Source organism: Bemisia tabaci, chromosome 9, assembly GCF_918797505.1.
Source record: "Bemisia tabaci chromosome 9, PGI_BMITA_v3".
In the NCBI taxonomy this organism is placed as follows: domain Eukaryota; kingdom Metazoa; phylum Arthropoda; class Insecta; order Hemiptera; family Aleyrodidae; genus Bemisia; species Bemisia tabaci.
Window position 1 is genome coordinate 39,641,238 of NC_092801.1, and position 19,445 is coordinate 39,660,682.

Here is a 19,445-nt window from a genome sequence, read left to right on the forward strand (position 1 = left end):
TTGCCAGGACATTATATGGAGCCCACTCCTTGTGGAGTTTATTCTCACTTTATACCAAGCGAATATGCTTAATTATACGATGGCAAGTTAATTTTTGAATTCTCAGGAATTAGGTATGTTTGTATTCATAGAGGCATTAGGTGTTGGAAGAGCATTCCTCAATTGCAGTATCTCAGAATCTGTGCTGACGTTTCATCCCTTAAGAACACAGCAAATGTATGTAATTCATTGAAACTTTTACTAAATATTCTGGAAGATTTTGCAATGCTCTGAACGAAAAAATTTCAGAATATTCACTGAATAGTTTCCTCCTTAAAATATTAATTACTTAGCTGCAAAGATTCTGAAACCCCGCTACCAATAGGTGCCATTTCTGCATCCAATATCTCAATTGCTCAAAAAGGATTTTTTTCCTTTCTTTTCTTTCAATTTTGAGAATGAGATCAAATTTGAATCAATCTACTTACATCAAATCTAGATACTCCAAGAAAGGAACTGAAAAATGAGTTTCCCAGAACAATTTTCGGAATTTTGATCATAGGGAGTTTAATGGGCCTGTTGCAAACTTTGCTAGAGCAAAAATAAGAGTTGTTTCTTATAGATAATGCCTCAAAAATCACGATGAGCGCATCCGCAAAGTCTGAAATGCACTCATAACTTCACAATCTGCGTAAGAAATTTGCGTTATTTTAAGCTTCCCGCTTCAAAAACGATACTACGGCATAGGTGAACATTTTGTTAGAGGAGTCGCTCCATCGTCGGCGATATCATCATGGCCGACGCTTGCACGCAGTTCCGCGCGTAATTCAAGGAGAGTTCAAGGTCAATCAATTCGGGCGTGGAAAATATGAACGTTAACACACCGATTGTTATCTGTCTAATCCAGTTCAGGTGTTATCTCGTCCCATCAAACGTGTTTTGGCGGATTGGCGTCGGCTATGATGATTATTGCCGACAATGGAACGACTCCTCTTACAAAATGTTCACCTGTGCCGTAGTATCGTTTTTGAAGCGGGAAGCTCAAAAAACCGCAAATTTCTTACGCAGTTTGTGAAGTTATGAGTGCATTTCAGAGTTTGCCGATGCGCTCATCGTGATTTTTGAGGCATTATCTATAAGAAACAACTCTTAGTTTTGCTCTAGCAAAAGTTTGCAACAGGCCCATTAGAGATTATTGGCTGTTGAACTTCATAATCATTTAATAGGGATCTCCAATTAAAATGGCTCTCTTGAAAATAAAATAGAGCATACTGACCTGCATATAATTATGTGGGCCAATGATATCGTCTTCCTTGTCATTGTATTCATATACAGATGCAACTTTCATCTCCGAGAAAGAGAGAACAGTGCATCGCTGGGCAGCAGACTTGTTTTGACCTGAGATCTGCATGATCCTGAACACATCGTCTAAAACACCGCTTTTGAGTTGAGAAAGTGAAGCCCACTTCCGCAACGTACTGAGACCAGGCAGTGGGTAGTTTAGTGTATCCTTGACATATGAATAAGACCGTTGACTTAAATACCTGTAAAAAAACAGCAGTGAAATAAAGAACATGATGATAAAAATGATGGTACTTTTGTGAAGATGGGTTCAGTCGGTGGTGACCATGCAAGGGAATTGCAACTGACTGGATCCTTCACACTCCTTTGCAATACTTCACGGAAGTACACAAAGTACAATGCCCTTGACAACACTGTTTTAAACCCAAATATTGTGATGAAGTTGAAAGAATGAAACAGCATGTTTTATTCAAATACTCCGTATCTTGAGCAAACCTTCTAGATATGAAAAGCCAGACTGAGGAAAATTATTTACATCCCCCGACTTGAAATCGCGATGATAAGTAGGCCAAAAAAAAGGAGTTATTGAAAACTAAAAGATGTTTTGAAGAAGACCCTTACTTCCATCTTTTGCATTAATACAATGTAGCAGGTCTTTTCACTTAAGTATTGCCTTAAGATTTTCTCAGGATTTGCTTGACTCTAATCTGTCATTTAATAGAGTTGATAATGATATTTTGTCAATGCACAGAAATTGGTTAAGAGGCTCCTTCTTTCCCACAATGGTTCATTAACAATTTCTGTCATACAAATAGTAATACCACTGAGCAGCCTAAATTATAATACAAAAATTCGTATCAATGTTGAAAATGCAGAAATGCATTCACTTCTGCGAAGCTTCTGTTTTTTTCTGCGAAAGCCTCTGCAAAAGCTTCACAGAAAAAAAATGTTTGCTGGTTTAACTATTAAATTGTTAAAAAATATATTTGACATGTTTCAAATGTACATTTTAAAATGGTGAAAAGCTAATTTAACCACAGGGGTGGTTAAATTGGAATTTTTTTTCATAAAATTTACATCGATACATACCGAACACTTTTTTTAACTACAAAATTGTTAAATCAGCTATTTCAATTTTTTCAGGTTGGTTTGCAGCATTACTAATTTCCTGTTATACATTAATTTCTACCTTGGAAACTAACTACCTAAGAAACATCATCTTTTGAAAACCACCTTGACGTTTTCTCTCCATGTAAAGAACATTCTGCGAAAATTGCATGCCATGATGTTGGTTCAGTCTCCATTTGAAAAATAAAATAACGGCAGAGACTTCAAAACACGGCAAATGATATACTCATTTTTGCAGTTTCACTGTTAGTAAGTTTTCAGCCTCTGTTATGTGGTGATGAACGGTGAGAGATATATACCTGAGTGTGAATGCTTTTGAGAACTCTTCTTGTGTCCATCGAGCTTTTGTTTTTTTCTTGAGCATAATGTCAATTTGGTTTGGACTGAGACAATCCTTGAACAGCTCCTTAACTTTCTTATCAAACTCTGGCTGTTTCCGGCTCTCTGATGCCTCCAATTTCTTCCTTAAATCTTCGTTGACCTTCTCAAGCGTGACTGCCTTGGCTGCCACACCCTTTAATCGCGCTTCTGTGACTCTCTTCTTCCTCAGCAGCTAAAAATTTAAACCATCTATGAATAAGCATCGAAAAACCAGTTTACCGTTTTGTTACAAAATAAGACCTGTTTCCGTCACTCTGTCGCCGCAAAATTAGACTATTATAGGGAGTAATTTGGTTCTTTTGTACTTCCTTCCATAATTCATTTTTGCTGGAAATTAAGTAGCTCTCTAACTTAAAATTTCGTGAGCCTATTCTTGATTATCAAGGGAAAATTTACAGACACTTTCACGGCATCATGTTGTTTAAATTTCTATTAACCAATTGAAACATGGAAGGAAATTAGATGACATGAAATGCACTTTGACTCGGGTAAAATCTATCCAAATTATCCTTCATGTTACGTGCTTGATTTTTTATACTGCCTTTAAAATGACTTTCATGAGTAATCAACTTGTGGGTATTAGTTTTTTGAGTGAGATCATTGATTCATTTCTGTTCTTTTTATTTTTCTGGTTACAGACTGTGGTTTATGTTCCTTTTTTGTATGTTTTGCTTTGTAGTCAGAATAGGTAATATTGCCATTAATATATCAGATGCGATAGACATGATCACATGTGGCGATACTACAGGGATTTACTGATCACATCAATTGCTTTAAACTTGATCAAAATGATAACAATATCACGGACTCTTTCAATGATACTGATGAGAATACATCTATATATTGATGACTAAATTGCGAAACTACATATCTCAGTTTGCAGTTCTGTAGACCTCCTGTCATACTTTATTAAAAACTTTACTTAAACATACTTTATTAAACTAGTGAGCATAATGCCTTCAAAACTTCCTGGATTTTGCTCTCTGTCAACAGAATAATCTATAAAAATTTCAAGCTATTAAGTTGACTTGTTTATAATATAAAATCGGATTGGAAATTTTGAAAGACCGCAATGGAGGTACATGCTTTTGCACTTAAGCCATTGATGTACAACTTAAGTAATCAATATCTCCTTGTGACAAGCCTCAAATAGCTTCCATCATAATCGAGGCACTAGATACGAAAAGGGTACTTCTAGATTGTGGTGTTTCAGAATCTGAATTGCTAATTAATCCCTTGGAGAAGAATTAATGGGTAATTTTTCCAGAATTCTTACCATAGAAAATTGTAGAATCATAAGGAATATTCGGTAAAATTTTTAGTGAAATGGATGCGTTCACTTTCCTTACAATGGATGAAATATTAGAGGAGACTCAGAAACACTGCAACCGAGAAGTGCCCTTTTCACATCCAGTGCTTCAATTCAATCTCTATTTTTTTTTTTTTTACACATATCATATGGACCGCGTTAAACAGAAAGGAACCAAGCCACATCAGCTATTGCCAAATTTAACTAGGCAATTTACTTTTTTGCGAGAGAACGTTTGTGCGGATTCCTTTGAAAATTTTAAGCAATTTGCTTCGTACTATGGAGAAAATCCACTGAAATTTGCAAAAAAGTCCGCACGACCGTTTTCACGTGAAAGATTAAATTGCCTAATTAAATTTGGCAATAGCTGATGTGGCTAGGTTCCTTTCTGTTTAACGCGGTCCATATACTCTAAATAAAGCTGAACTGGGAAATTTAATTCATGGCTTTAGTAACCTGTAAAAGCTCCAAATTTTCCGTCTCAAGTTCTTTGATCCGAGCGAGAAGAGTTTCAGGACTGGTATCAGGACCAATAGACGCAGAGGGTTCATCTTCGTCCACTACATCACCTTCGAGCACAGACTCGACGAGTAAAACGGGATCTGGCTGCTGCTCACTCTCCCCTCGGCCTCGATCCCAGTTTGCGCTGGATGCTCGGCTTCCGGTTCCACCCCCGGCGAATCCTCCACAGTTTCCAGTATTGAGTCTGCTGTGGAAAGTGCTTCCTCAGGGACCTCAATTGTTTCAGTGTGCTCTTTTAACAGCTGCTCTACGAGCTGTTTCCGCTTCTTGATCTGCACTTCTTCTGGAACGGGTTTGGCCGCTTTCTTCTTGGTTAATGGTGATAGATGTTGTGTGGGCACAGCTGAAAGTAAAGAAAAAATATTTTATTTATCTATTTATTTATTTCAATTTCAACGGAACAAGTCCCATTTACATAACACTTAAATAAAAACAAAAGCAACAAAACAGGCAAAGAGAGTGTGACTAATAAATAACTAAAACTCGTTCTTTCACCAAAGGCTTAAAATTTGAAATACTTAGGCCATAAAATTGGATCCATTCCGTACAGCTATTTGCAAAATCTGAAATTCTGGGAATAACAGATCTATGCTTCCAGATGACAATATGTGAGGGGATAACAAACAGACGATTTAAATTTCGCAAAGATCTCGGAGGGACATGAAAATGAATGTAGCTAAGAAGAGTAGGAGAATCAATAAAATTATTAACAAGTTTAAAAAAAAAACATGAGATCATAATAACGCCACATAGAGACTAGGGAGCATAAGTTCAAATGTTTAGCAATATCTCCATAAAAATGATCATGGATTCCTAAGGGGCTATTAGTGCGATAGGATGCAAACTTTAAAAAACTGTGGCAAACTTTTTCAAGTTTACAAATGTTATGGGAGGCATGAGGGAACCAAATAGGAGAAGTATAAGTTAAAATTGGTAGCCTAAAAACTTAAACAACGTGAGAAGAGACTGAACATCCTGGAAAGGCGAGGAATATATCAGAAAACAGGGAAAATAAACCTTGGTTCTGAGTTTGTAACATATAAGGGATGAAGCTGAGACTTGAGAACCAGGGATGCAGGAGTCTCCCAAAAGTGCGATCATGATCACATCGAAGGCATTGAAAATTGGGAACTTAGCTTGCAATAACATTCATAGGGCTTGTTTCTTCAAAATTGGCGTAATTTCCATAAAATCACGGTGATGTTTGCATGATTTGGGCACGGGCAAGTAATTGGAGAATAATGGACAAAAAAAGGCCATAGCTCTACAAATTCTTGGGGAAAAATTTCATTACAACTGGAAGGCCATTCTGAAAAATGGGAGTGCTGATACATCTCGTCACCCGTGATGAGAACTTGTGAGGATGAATTTCTCTTGGGGCAGGGGTGCAGAAACTTTCTGACCACAGGATCTACCAGGTCGTGCAACTGGTACTGGAGATGATGGGACAGTCATACAAATTGGGAAAACATGGGGAACATATTTCTCATTTCTTTGGAACTTCTGTTGTTACAAAGTTTTCGCAGTGTAACAGTAGTGTATTATTTTTTTAAGGAGAGGAGAATTATAGAAGTTACGAATAAGGGAGGGAAAATTAAAACTGGGCAAAGGCTTGGAACTTTCAGTGCTCCTCGTTTGGGGGGGGGGGGGACATTCTAACTGCAATAGCTGATCCACTGAACAGCAGATGCCAAAAGAAATTTCACCTATGTTTTTCCATTATGACGTCCATCGACCCAGCCTAACTTTTCACTTGTTCGAGTGTTTGTGTCCTGAAGGATTTTGACTACCTTAAAAGATTGGAAACATCTGATAGAGCAATTACCAGTCTTTTTGAGCCTGACGGGCACTTTGCCCATGAGGCGAGCTCGAAGGGCATCCTCATAATCATCGTTAGTGAAGTGTTCACTGCAAATCCTTGCGTTAGACACATTGAAGTAATGATTACGCCGACTTGCTAATCGCCATTTGTCCTGGATCTTCTTATCAGCTGGGAAGCGGAAGAAACGCAATACTTGGCCATTCCGATCCACCTTCTTAGAAGAGTTCGGGCATCCCGCAACGACGCACCAATTCGGCATCTGCAACGAGTCCAAGACATTGAGCAATAAATTGATGAAATTGTAAAACGTTCCCTCTGTTCACCTTCTAATAGAATATCTTGACTTTCAGTGGTGCCAAATTCATGATAAACTTTAACCCATTCGCCTCATATGACGAGTATAATTGTCAGCCCGCGACTCGGACATATCTCAGCTGACAAGTTTATTCGTGCCATCTGTCAGCGTTGCTACGCTTGAGATGCCATCTATCGGAAAAACGCAAAATTAGCTTGCTGAGCTATGTCCCAGGCGCGCGCTGACAAGTATACTCGTCAAATGAAGCAAATGGGTTAACTCATCAGCTCTAACAGCAAACTTTCTTTATTTCAGAGGATGCTTGAAACTTATCTTCAACAATTTTTTGTGGGAAATATCTACTCCTGAAGGAGTTTAAGACATGAAGAAAACTCTGAATTGTTTTAAATGAGGATGGGAAATTTTTTTGCTTGTCCATCACTAAGAAAATTTACATCTAGCAGAGGCAGATCTCTAACCTTCCCATGTAGAAAAGATGCCCATGCAGCTGACTGTTGAGATTATGGTTCTTGCTCTTTTTGGATTATTATGTACTGACAGTAATGTGGTTCAACTGACGCCAATCAGTTGCATGCGCTAACTAGGTACTTAGAATCTTCCTTTTAGCACTCGTTACGTGACGATTACTTATATTCCCACTTGTAAGGAAGAAAGGTACAACTCCCTCCGTCTTGCACAAATGGGTTCAAAGGTGAGGCAGGCAATGTGCGAGGAAGGAAGATTTCAATCGCTACGAATGACACTATCTTCATAACTAAGCTCATCTTGGACTAAGAAATTCACACTCAATACAGCATAATTTTACTGTTGTAATGGGTACATCTGAGCCTCATTGTGACTGAGGGAAATTGCAAGCAGTCTTTGTGAAAGTTCTTTGAGAATCCTTTGGTAAATGCTTGTTAGATGGGAAGAGCTTACCTTGGAATTTAAAAAGAAGCATTAAAACAATCTTCACTTCACCATGGCTGTAAGGCTTAAAGAATTCCTTGGAAGATTATTATTCACTCATGATGGTGACAGTACATTAAATACACCGATCACTGATGGAAATAATACACGATAGAGATAAAACATCGAGTTTCATACTAATTTTTTTATTTTTAAAAGAGAATGTGTAAAGAGCTGTAAACACAATAATGATAACAGATACAGAAGTTCTAAAAGATGTATGAAAACAGAGTGGGAGTAATCAATCTCCTCTGGTTGCCATTGGTATGACGTAGTTAGAGATATGACGTCAAGCAGGATATTTGGGACTAGCGCGCTCTGACAATGATATGGTGAAGCTGTGTTTATCTATCTAAACTGCTCCCAGGTAGCAGCACTCAAGAGAGCGGGAATTTCAAAAATTAATTTATTTCCTGTCTAGCAGTGTTGTGCGATTGTGCGATATCCGCTGTAATTTATTTCCTGCTGTTTTGAATTCAACTAGGAATTAGTGAAGTAACACGGTAGTATCCAATCGAAATGCCTGGTTCGGAAATTGCCGTAAAATTTCCGTCATATAAAATGCAGAATGGACGGAATGAGCTGAGAATTGTTTATTGTTACCTCAGTCAGAATTGAGGCATTTTTCGATAAAAGTGCGTGTGAGGCTTGCAATGCTGATAAGATTCAGTAACTTTTCATATCGTTTGCGGCAGATGGATTTCATCGTTCATAAAAGACTTACTTCCTCACAATAGCTAGAAAAAACTTAGAGCAGATTCAGGGAAAAAGATTACCTACAGGACATTTCGTCAACGATTTTCTGTCCGCGCACCTTTTCTTACTGGTAACTTACGTCCACGCGTTTTTTCGGCACGGGAGTTTTGGTCGCCACGTGCCCGTTGAGACCAAACGTTGATTGGATTGAATTTTGCAAAAAGGAACCACTAGCATTGCAATGTTGCTAAGATTGTGCAACTTCTTTTGTCTTGGGGGAAAAACCCGATTATCCCTTAATAGTTTCTATTTTACTCGCTAAAAACTGTAAATTTAAGACATTAATTACCATCTAAATTTCATAGATTTTCACAATTTCCGCAATTTTATTGCAAAGGATGAAATTGCACAATCTTAGCATCATTGCAATGCTAGTGGTTCCTTTTTCCAATATGCAATCCAATTGGTCCACATGTAAATACAAACGACTGTTGCTCGCGAAGTTTTTGGATGAAAATGTATTATGTCTTGGACGAATGAGAGTTTGCATGTGTTTTTTTTTTTTTTTTTTTTTGGTCCAACGGAGAATAATATATAATTGAGATATTTGGTAATAATGGGGTAGCGTCGGCTTTGGCTCCCTGGTGTTCAGGGGGCTGGCCCTCCTATCACACTGCAGCGGTAATTGAATCAAAACTCTTTGCGTTCAAATTTCACCCAACTTTCCGTTCAATTATGTCGGATGAAAAGTTTAATTGTGTGAATTGTGCTTTCATCGAAAATGGCTCAAAAACCAGAATGAGCGCATCGGGAAAGTCTTCAATACACTACTGACTTTGTCGAAGGACATTTGGCAACACCTGAAGGCTCATGCTGTGTTTTCATCAGCACGAACAGCGTAACTGAACATTTAAAATACTTTCATTCAACTATTCGTTCAATGGAAAATTCGCAGGTCTCTGAAATTTGATACATTTTATATGAAAATGGAAACTCCTGAGTAAACTGAGCACGAGGGTACCCTTGGTTCATAAATCGAGGAATTTTCGAAGGAGTTTTGACAAAATTATCTAACCTGCCAAAATATATGTGTTTAAATGGGAAATTCCTCCAGATGACGTCACTAGGCAGTGCATTTTCTCACTTTTACATACATTTTTAGACTATTTCCCATTACAGAAAAAATACTTAAAAATCAGCTCTTTGAGCACTTTCAGATGAAACAATAAAAAATTTGCGTTCTTTCCCAGTGAAAATACTAAGGACATCCTTCTACTTGTTTTCTGTCATTGTGCTTGTATCACAAACCTATCATGTAGAGAAATAAAGTTTGAATTGGGGTTTTCACGTGAAATTTTATTGATATGACACGTCCTATTTTGGTATCTGAAATAAAGTATTCTTTAGCTCAGTAGTTGGTGACAAAAATAAAAGCCTCTCTGCAGAGGCTACTTAATTCAAATCAGTTAGAAGGAAAGACAAAGAGAACACTTTTTTTTTCATGAATTTGATTTAATTATATCTCATTTCAATAGAAGACACATAGTTACAAACAAGTTTTTTGGAATTATATCAGCTCAAATGTCTCTTAAAAATAAAAGCTTCACTTAAAAGTTTTCACAAGTAATGAACAAATGAAATTTACACAGGTCGCTGATCTAGGCCTCATCTAATGGATATGAATTCATACAGCGGAAAGGCTAGAATCAATAGGTAAATTTGATGCCATTTCCACAAGTCATTTACGGTTATACACATGATTAAAACCTGAGTGGTAAAACAAAAAATAGGCCAGTTAACTGGTGCTTAAAATTAGTTAAAGAACTTTCACGCAAACATTGATAAAATTAACCTACTTCGCAGATTGGTTGAGTAATTTTCAAGTGTCGCCTTGATCAGTTGATCAGTTCCTCATACTTTGTTTTTATTTTACATAATTTTCTTAATCGACATTATACCTGCGTTAACAAATTCTATTTTTTCTAAATTATTCAGAAGTTGTTACATTCAAGATAACTCATGAAGTCCTTGCACAGAATCCTTGCTACCCGTTATGACCATTAAGTTGCCATCACACTGGTCCATTTTCAAACTCATTCTCTACCTGATAAAAATTACTTGGAACAAATAACAATACATATGCTACAACTTCAAGAATGCCATAGAATGAGTTTTTGTTCTTCTGGGAAGAAAAAAAGGAAACATGGGGAACAGAAGACTTCCTTTGTTCGTATGTGTACATTAGACACCCTCAATGCTAAAATTGAAATAAAAATTTAAGACTCCATTGACGCCATATTTACAGAGCAAAATGGTTTTCCAGTCTGATAAAGTATTTGATTTTGAGATAAAGGAGTTCCTTACTTTGATTTTTTATTTGTGATACTGCCCTCCCCTCCCATCTAAGGAGATCTTATATTTTTTTTTCTTTAAAAAAAGAAACAAACAAAAAATGGCCACTTTCGTAGATTTCCTAGAAAACATTAACAATTTTTGCCAAACCTCCTAAGATTAAGAGGGTTGAGACAAAATACACCCCTGTTTCTTGAGGTTTAATGTGTTTCTGAAAATATAATTCCTTATTTCTATGATGCAATCAAATTTGAAATTTAGTTCAGTAACAAAAAGTGCCCTCATCGAACTGATTACAACAAGGTCAAATCAATCTGGGGCTGATCACTTCATTACAATCCTTTCATTTTAAAAATAAATTAGATATTTACAAAGAAAAGGCAGTTTTGAGCCTGCACAATGCAATTTTAGAGTATGCTCACAATGGACAGAGACAAGGTACAAACAGACTCAATTATAAATAAAGAAAATCCTAAGATTATTTTCTTTGGGTCCACGAGCTACACAGTTCATGGGTAAAAACCATCTGTCATTGAACTAAATTATTGAGATCTGAAAAATAAAAATGTAATTACATTAAGATTAAAGAGGAAAAGAGGAGTTTGAGGGAAGGGCGTTGAATGTTACGACAACTCCATTTTTGTAACATATTGTTGCAGCACACAGACTACTACACGGTGAGCAAAATTTCGAACTTATTTTCAATAAAACCTCTTACATTAGATGATCCAACAAGGATCCAGCTATTTAGTAAAAGAGGATGGCATTGTTCGGTATCAGTGATGAAAAAGTTTTAACACATTTTATTAAGTAATCAGAAATTAGTCATCTCATCTCATCTCTTGGTACCTCGAAACAATATAGAAGTTTCAAATTCCTTTGTAATATAAGTTTAGAAGTGAGATTTTAACTTAAAATGTATTATTCCCGAAATTAAAAAATTGTTCCTCGACTGCTTCATCAGTGACACCGACCTGAATTTGGAAGAAGCCGCAATCGTCGTAGGTTTTAAAATTATCAAAGGTATTCAGCGTAGTAAGAAAGAGCACAGTGTGTGGAAGAACTACTTTTTGAGAAAATCGACAGACAGCCATTCACTGGAAACATTTGATAGAGAATTGCGTTGAAATTAAAACTCGTATTCTGACAGGAGAACTGACATCAAATGAAGGGTGAACTTATATAATAGGCATCCTGTTTCTGAGGTGTAACAAAGCTAAGAAAATCAACAGAATGCATGTATCAGTAAAAGCGAAATCTGCGCATCGGAAGAATCCACGATGCCGATTTTTGTGTATACAATCAACTTTCATAGCGTCAGCCAACAAAAAAAGTTGTATGGATGGGTCCACGCTCTCCATCTGGAAACGCTATGATTGTTCCCCCATTTCAGAGAACTCAATTCTCCATGCGCAATTAAACAAGTGTTTCGTTTCTCATTAATTTAAACTCAGCAATTTTGACAGGCTCTAAGAGATTCTCCATCTCAAATTATGTTGCTTATTGAAAAAATCCCAAAATAAAAAAATAAATGGATATTGTGCTCTTTCTTACGGCAGCATAATTGAAAAGATCTTTTAAATAGATCACTTTCATACCTCATCAAAAATAAAATAAAATTAAATAGATACAATTTTCAAAAATAAAAATATTCCTGTTTGTAGTACAATACAATAAAAATATTTAGCTGAGTGTTAGGAACCAAGAGAAAATCAAAGCAAATGACAATATCTCAAAAAGAACAAACAAATGCGGAAAAGTTACAGCAAATAGAAAGTGAAAGCAGGCAGGGAATATCTGAAATGCTCCCATTTAAAATGCTTGTGAAAAGGAAAAAGGGTATTGTGAATAGGACGTATTTCTGTCAAACGGACCTAAGCGCCATGGGGTGAGGGAGGTAGAGGAAGGCTTGGATTGGCGGCGGAACCGGGCCTATGCCCTATGCTAATTCCGTCCTATGCTCGCAATGCTTTTCCATGGCGCTTAGTTCCGTTTGACAGAACGCGCTATACTGCATTCTAAATTCCTCAAAAGGAACTCAAATTGGTGCTTAGTTCTATTTGACAGAAAAACGTCCAATACAGAAAATCATGTCTTCCTATGATGACAAAACTAAACCAAGGCTAAAATGCAAAGTATTTCAAGCAGTCACCTCTGTTAATGCTTGCAAGCTCACAATGAATATTTGATGTAGGATTCAGTAATTGGTTACCTTCAGGTTTTCATTAAGTGTTATGATAGATCGAAAAATGAAAACAACTCAACAGGACATTTCTCTCTACTTCCACTGATTTGGAGAAATAAATTTCAAGCTGTCATTCTTTCTTTAAAATAAATACAAGGTTTAAGTTCTTGAAATTTTCTCAAAATATTTGACCGGTTCCTCCCCAAAACTTAATAAAAAACTTGAGAGGGCACATCAAACATTGGTTGTCTGACAAAAATTACCAAAAATGTCACCAATTAATCTGTTGATGATGATGTCAGCCACTGACGCCTGACAAAGTTTTTAATTTCTGGACGGCATCAGCCAACGGAGACTGACAGGTGAATGAAGAGCATGATAAATCAATTCGCCTGAAAAGTAGGATCTTTTGAAGTTCACGAAACATGTCTTCTATTTATAATTTAAACAGTTGAGGAGTAATGCCAGTTCAAAAATGAGCAGAAAACTTGATCTGGATTGTAAACACATCAGTCATCAGTTGCTGAAGGGCTAACAGTGAACCTATCCTTAGATATTTTTACCAAAAAGCACCTCATCATCAACATGGTGAGTGAACATTTTTGGGGGACAAGTCTAAAATTTCTATTGGTTGTACAGTCAAATTGCGAGAAAATGTCGTATTTTTCTAAATAAAACTTTCTCCCTGTGATAACTACTCAACTACTGCAAAATGGAAGAACGTTTTGCCCCTACAGACAAATGCCAACTGCCTTACGTTTCTAATTCTCAGACAACTTGTGAGGTGTTGCATAATTTCGAGAGTTTTAGAGATCAACACTGGACACTGGAGTTTAGTGACTACACTGGAACATCGTTTCAGAACACGGTTTATAAATAGAGCAATGAAAATAATCTGAAAATGAAAGACCCTTTCTCTTCTGTAATACTAATTTGGTAATCTTATTCTAGAAGTAACATCGGGAAACTTCAGTTTATATCACAAGGAAACTTAATTTCATGAGTAGGACAGAGGTATTGTACATACTTATAGGCTATAAATTTAAAAAAGGCAAAAATTCTAAGAAGCGTGCAATGAGGTGAATTTCACAACTTTGCATCAAAGAGGCAGTGTCAAGATTTGGAAAAACAACGCCACTACAAAAGAAAAGTCAAAGAAGTTCCACTGCTTACGTTGTGGAAACGAAATAGGAATGTATTTGGCCAAGGGAAAAAGAACAATTTTAGGCGACGGAGTCCCAGCTAAAAATCTGATTTCATGAAAGTGAAATTCAACTCGACCCATAATTTATCCTTGGAGGTTTGTTCCTTTTGACCACGAATAATTTTTATTTTCTGTTCTCAGTAGAAAAAAATCTACTCTTACAGGAGTAAGCCGCATTTTTGTTTGCACAGTTGCACGATTGCTTTGCTTTTTCTTGGCCATCATGATGGATATTTACATGATGAAATTTACAGTTGGAAAAATGAATGGTGAAAGCTGACAAGTTTGAGACTTGTGTGCATCAATTAAATTTGAAATATTAAAAACTCAGCCCAACTTTGTTCAGAATGGCGCAAAAAGAGAGTTTTTGTCACATGCAAATTTTCTCTTCAATAATGATTACAAAGTCAGACCTCAAATTGTTATCTCCCATATGGTGGAACGCAACTACATTTCTATGCTGCAAAATTTGTCCTCGCAAATTATATTTTTACTGTGAATCTGTTTGGCACTTCTACCTGAAAATTTTGGTGATTTTTCCTATAATTGCTGGCAAGCATTAGGAAAATTTTGGACAGAAATTGCGCCGTCATATTCTTGTAAAGAATTGAATTGTTTGAGCTAATTTTGCAGTATTGAAATATAGTTACGTTCCCCTGTCTGAGACACAATAAAATTTGCCACATTTTACTTGAGAACATTGATGAGCGTTAGAGAACTAAATTATTAGAACATATCCTGAACTGTCATGAATGTTATGATACTTAGTGAAACCAATTAAACAGACTTAAAATCACAGACTACAAAAATCAATATCCATCCGGGATAATTGTGAGCCGAAATACTTGATAGAATATAAATAAATGACTCACAGCAAGTGTTTACAAAAAATACATCCAGACAAAACTCACTATCATCTTTTTGCCTTCTTGCTATCTGGAGCTCTAAGAATCCACCTGGCGAAGACTGTCTCTTCCGCTTTTGTGAACTTTGGCTGAGGTCATTGGATACTTCTTCACATCTGGATTTCCGCTCACGGGAGCGCAATCTGGGGCTAGTTATTTTCTCAACTACTGAACTACCATTGAGCTTAATTTTATCATTAATAATATTTTTACCATCACTGGGTGACGAGACAACACCAGTCGATGCTTTGCTATGGCTCCTAGTTGGACGCTCTGATTTTTCAGGTAAACTCTCGGGCTCATCAATTTCCATTGGTTCTTCTTCATCTTTCGAAGAGTTTAAACTGCTCAGAAAGGCAATAAAAGATAGCTGAAATGAGTTTTTAGCAGGAGAAGACAAGTTTTTAGGAACAGAGTGCGTGAGATTTTTTGTGAGGTCTGGAAACTTTTCTGTGCTCTCACATGTTGAGGTGGACAGCTCTTTTTTACCAGATTCTTTTTCCCTAGTCAATTCGCTTAAACCACTATCCGATTGTGACCTTTTAAGCTGACTCGAAACGTTCTGTGTTTCGACTCCTTCTTTCAATTTCCTGATCAGAACTCGGAGATCTTTCTTTATTACTTTAGTGCCACAAATCACTTTAGTGGGCAGAGGCTGAATTTCAGGTACTTCGTTTGACTGCTTTATTTGACTGATATCTGAATTTTGAGATTTTGGGCTTTCTGATTTATCCGTAGCCAATCTTGAAGTGCTATCTGAGGACTTTGGTTGAGTAGAGGCGTTTTCTGCATTTTTGCAAACTTCAGGAAGTTCGATACTACTAGCGACAACGTTTGGACAATTTGACGGTATTGGTGACTGATTCTTTAAAATTTTCTCTCGACAAGCATTGCGCTCCGAGGACCTTCGCGGAAGAGATTCATTACGGATATTTCCACTACCTTTGGATAATCTTTTGCTGGATTCTGCGCTTGGAGTGGGCAAGGCATTTTGCGGGAGATTTGTCTGACTTTTTTCGGGAATTTTGGGAACCTGATCTAATGTCAAACTTTTTCCGCTGAAATTAGAATCAGAATCACTCTCCGACTCTTTAGGCATTGCTGACGTTTGGTGATTGGAGATGGACCCCTCTATCTTCTCTGTTAGGGCGTACGTTGCAAAATTAGTTTGAAATGAGCTTTTTTCAACGTCCTTATTGATCATAAAACAGACTGCAGATTCAGGAACTTCACTTGACTTATGACTTTCAGTTTCTATGTCCAAATCTATATTATTCGCCACATCACTCTCTTCAGTATTGGAATTTACTCTTGCAGAATTGCCAACGCTAGGCTCAGGGTTTGATTGACCATTATCAATTTTATTATTGAAATCAGAACTAAATTTTTCATTTGCAACAACGGATTTATCAACAAGATTCGGTGTTTTGCTGCTAACAACACTATCCTTGGTATCGAAACCATTAGTTTTATCACGATTAGTTTGATCACCACTAGTATCAGTGTTATTCACTGAGTTAGTTTTACCCGCACAATTTATTTCTTGTAAGCTATCACTCATGGTTGGATCTGTTACACCTATGATTTGATTGATATCAATGGTGGAGAGATTGTTTTTCCTAATTCGTCTGTTCTGTTTTTCGACAGGTGACGCTGATTCATCATCACATGAGCTCGTCTGCGAGTCGGACTCATTCTCAAAAACGTTAATTTCATTTGATTTCTCACCATTTTGATTTGCAGAATTTAGACTACCGATTTGCTTCCTCGTAGAATTGACTGTTCTTTTTTTTCTCTGACCCTGAGCTTTCAAGGGTACACTATCAGGCGATATAAATGCATTAAATTTGCTGGCTTTGTTTTGAGTATTCTTCTTGTCAAAGGAACATTGCGAGGAGTCATTTTTCACCTGGGCCTTAATACTATTGGCTGCATTTGAATTAGACTTTTCGATTTGAACTGAGTCAACAGCTTCAAGTTGAGAAGCAAACTTTCTACTTGACCTTCCGCGTTTCTTCTGGACAGGGAATTCTTCATCAAACGGGACCACAGGCAGATTTTTAAGAGGTGAATATACAAAGTTATTCTTGGGCAGACCATTGGTTAAAGGAAGAGTTTGACCATGCTCCACCGTTATATCTGAAGTGACATGCACCCTGGATTTGGACTTACCAGAGAGGACTTTCTCAGTTGTATCAGGTCTTCCACGTTTTGCTGGTGAAGATGCATTGGTATCGAAATCAAGGTTGCAGCGCGCACGTTTCAAGGGTGTTTTGTGTTTGTCTACGCCAACTTCACTCGAGATCGGCGTACCAAGCTCGTTGCTAAGAATGCTTTCTGACATTTTCTCACCCTTCGGTGTTGAAATTAACACTTGAGCTCCGTCTTCATCGACAACGCTTTGAGAGAGGCTTCCTTCAGAGACATTGTGTGTTGCTATTTTGTCTGCATCCTACAAAAAACAAATGATTGAATTGCCAATTACTGATTGAATTCTAAGAATAAAAATTGGACATTCAAAAAAGACCTCTGAAGAAAAAGGCTACAATCCTGCTAGTGTCACACTTTCAACACTCATGCATATTTATTTGAAAACTTAACAGGGTGCTTTGTGAGCCTACAGGAATAATTTTATTCTTCACAACGCTTAGGAATTTACCCTGTGATTTATTGCCTTCCAACTTTTAGAGTGCATGCACACCTGCTTTTTTTAAGGCTTTAACTTTGAGGAAAAACTACTCTAAATTTTTTGGGAACCGTATCGTTTCAATCATGAAGGTTAAATCTCAAAAAATGAGAAAGCAAGCAAGCTGGAGAAGAAAGTATTTTACAGATTTAAATGCATTTATCTACAGCTATCATTTATCTATGGAGTTTTTAACCGAAATTGTTAAGATGGACTTTTACAATTCCATTTTTCAGAGCATGAAATAGGAGAAAATTGAATTTTCACTAGGAGGAAAAAGTACTTACAACCCAGTGCTTTTTGCAACATAACCCACGGTCAGGGTCCAGGTGAATGTTGCCTGTTTTGTGTTCTTTGCAGAATGAGCTAACACAAAAACCGCAGCGAAACACCTTCCGCTTCCACAGATGTCACACAAATGCCAAGGACATAGCCACTGACCTGTAAAATTTTATTGAACTCATGAGAAAAAAGTCGTAAGAACCAAAAATTACAAAAGATGTGGCTGTTCATTGGGATAGAGCGCATAGGTCTCTTAAAATTTTAAAATTGAGGGATTAATGCCTGCACTGAGATTTCTTACTAAAATTTTACGACAATGACGCAGGGGACAAAAAAACTTTTTTTAATCACTGAGCATTTTATTGTACGTTCCATGTAAGTATGTGCTCACAAGTAAACTTCAAAATAAGCAAATATCATTCTATCATGATAAATAAATAAATAAAATCCATCAAGGAATTTGGAGATCTAAAAGATAGGAGTCAAAAAGTTAGAAAATAAAGCAAAATTTGAATTGAAAAGGTAAGAAATATTCTGAAACATAAAGTTAAAAATGGAAGCTTGCAATAATTAGAAAGTTCAAATTTTTTAGGTAATTATTATTTTTATTTATTTTTTTTTTTTTTTTTTTTGGTAACTTGGAAGAGGGAACACTTCCAGTACAAGTATTACTGACGGGCCACAGGCCAAAGTCAGTAACACATACTATCTTGCTGAAATAAAAAGTAAATGTTATTTCAAAGTAAAATTAAAACATTAAAAAAAAAAAATTAAATTTTAAGTGAAATCAGAAAATTACTCGATATTAAGAAACGATCTGACAATACTTGGCAAGCTTATGACGACGGACTTCTGCATTGAATGAAGCAGGTAACTATCTATTCCAAGGTCTCAAAGATGTTGAACTAAACTTTTTGGAACTATCCCCGTTACTGACATTATAAGGGGCTTGATGAAAACAATGTTCAGGTTCCATAATCGCTTCATTTCTGCAGCTAAAGGCAGATATTTTACCATCTTTTCTTGATACTTCAGCTCCAAGTTATGATTATTAGGGATGCTAATATCAATGATGTAAGCGGTGCGATCTCGCTTATCAACAAGCACTATGTCCGGCCTGTTTGCCATGATGGTTTTATCGGTTAAGATTGGGTTATCCCAATAGAGCCGGAAGCGCTGATTCTCCAGGACTGTGGCTGGGCAATATTATTATTATTATTTTTTTTTTTTTGTGTGTGTTGACTGGAAAAACATGCCATTAGGAACAAGCAGGGCTATGCCCTAGCCGTTGGTAATAGAAAAAGAAGAAGAGGAAGAAAAAGATTAATTTTTTCTTTTAAACATAGTTTTCAATTAACAAAGAGATTTGAATTGGAAAAAATTTTCAAAGAGCTAAACATTTGAGGTTGTTTGTTCAAAAAAGGATGA

The 19,445-nt window shown here is 36.7% G+C and overlaps 1 protein-coding gene across 3 annotated transcripts in view; it reads right to left on the bottom strand.

Moving 5' to 3' along the window:
- Window positions 1-9,894: 9,894 nt before the first annotated feature.
- LOC109034203 (histone-lysine N-methyltransferase NSD2) overlaps window positions 9,895-19,445 on the bottom strand; it is a 30,365-nt gene continuing 20,814 nt past the window's right edge. For all 3 annotated transcript variants that reach the window (XM_019047215.2, XM_072304282.1, XM_072304281.1), the window contains exons 19-21: window positions 18,023-18,176; window positions 17,222-17,501; window positions 9,895-11,307 (exon numbers count right to left, since the gene is read on the bottom strand). In XM_019047215.2, coding sequence (XP_018902760.2) covers window positions 17,486-17,501; window positions 18,023-18,176 — 170 coding nt within the window. In that variant the 3' untranslated portion in view covers window positions 9,895-11,307; window positions 17,222-17,485. The remainder of the gene's footprint in view (window positions 11,308-17,221; window positions 17,502-18,022; window positions 18,177-19,445) is intronic.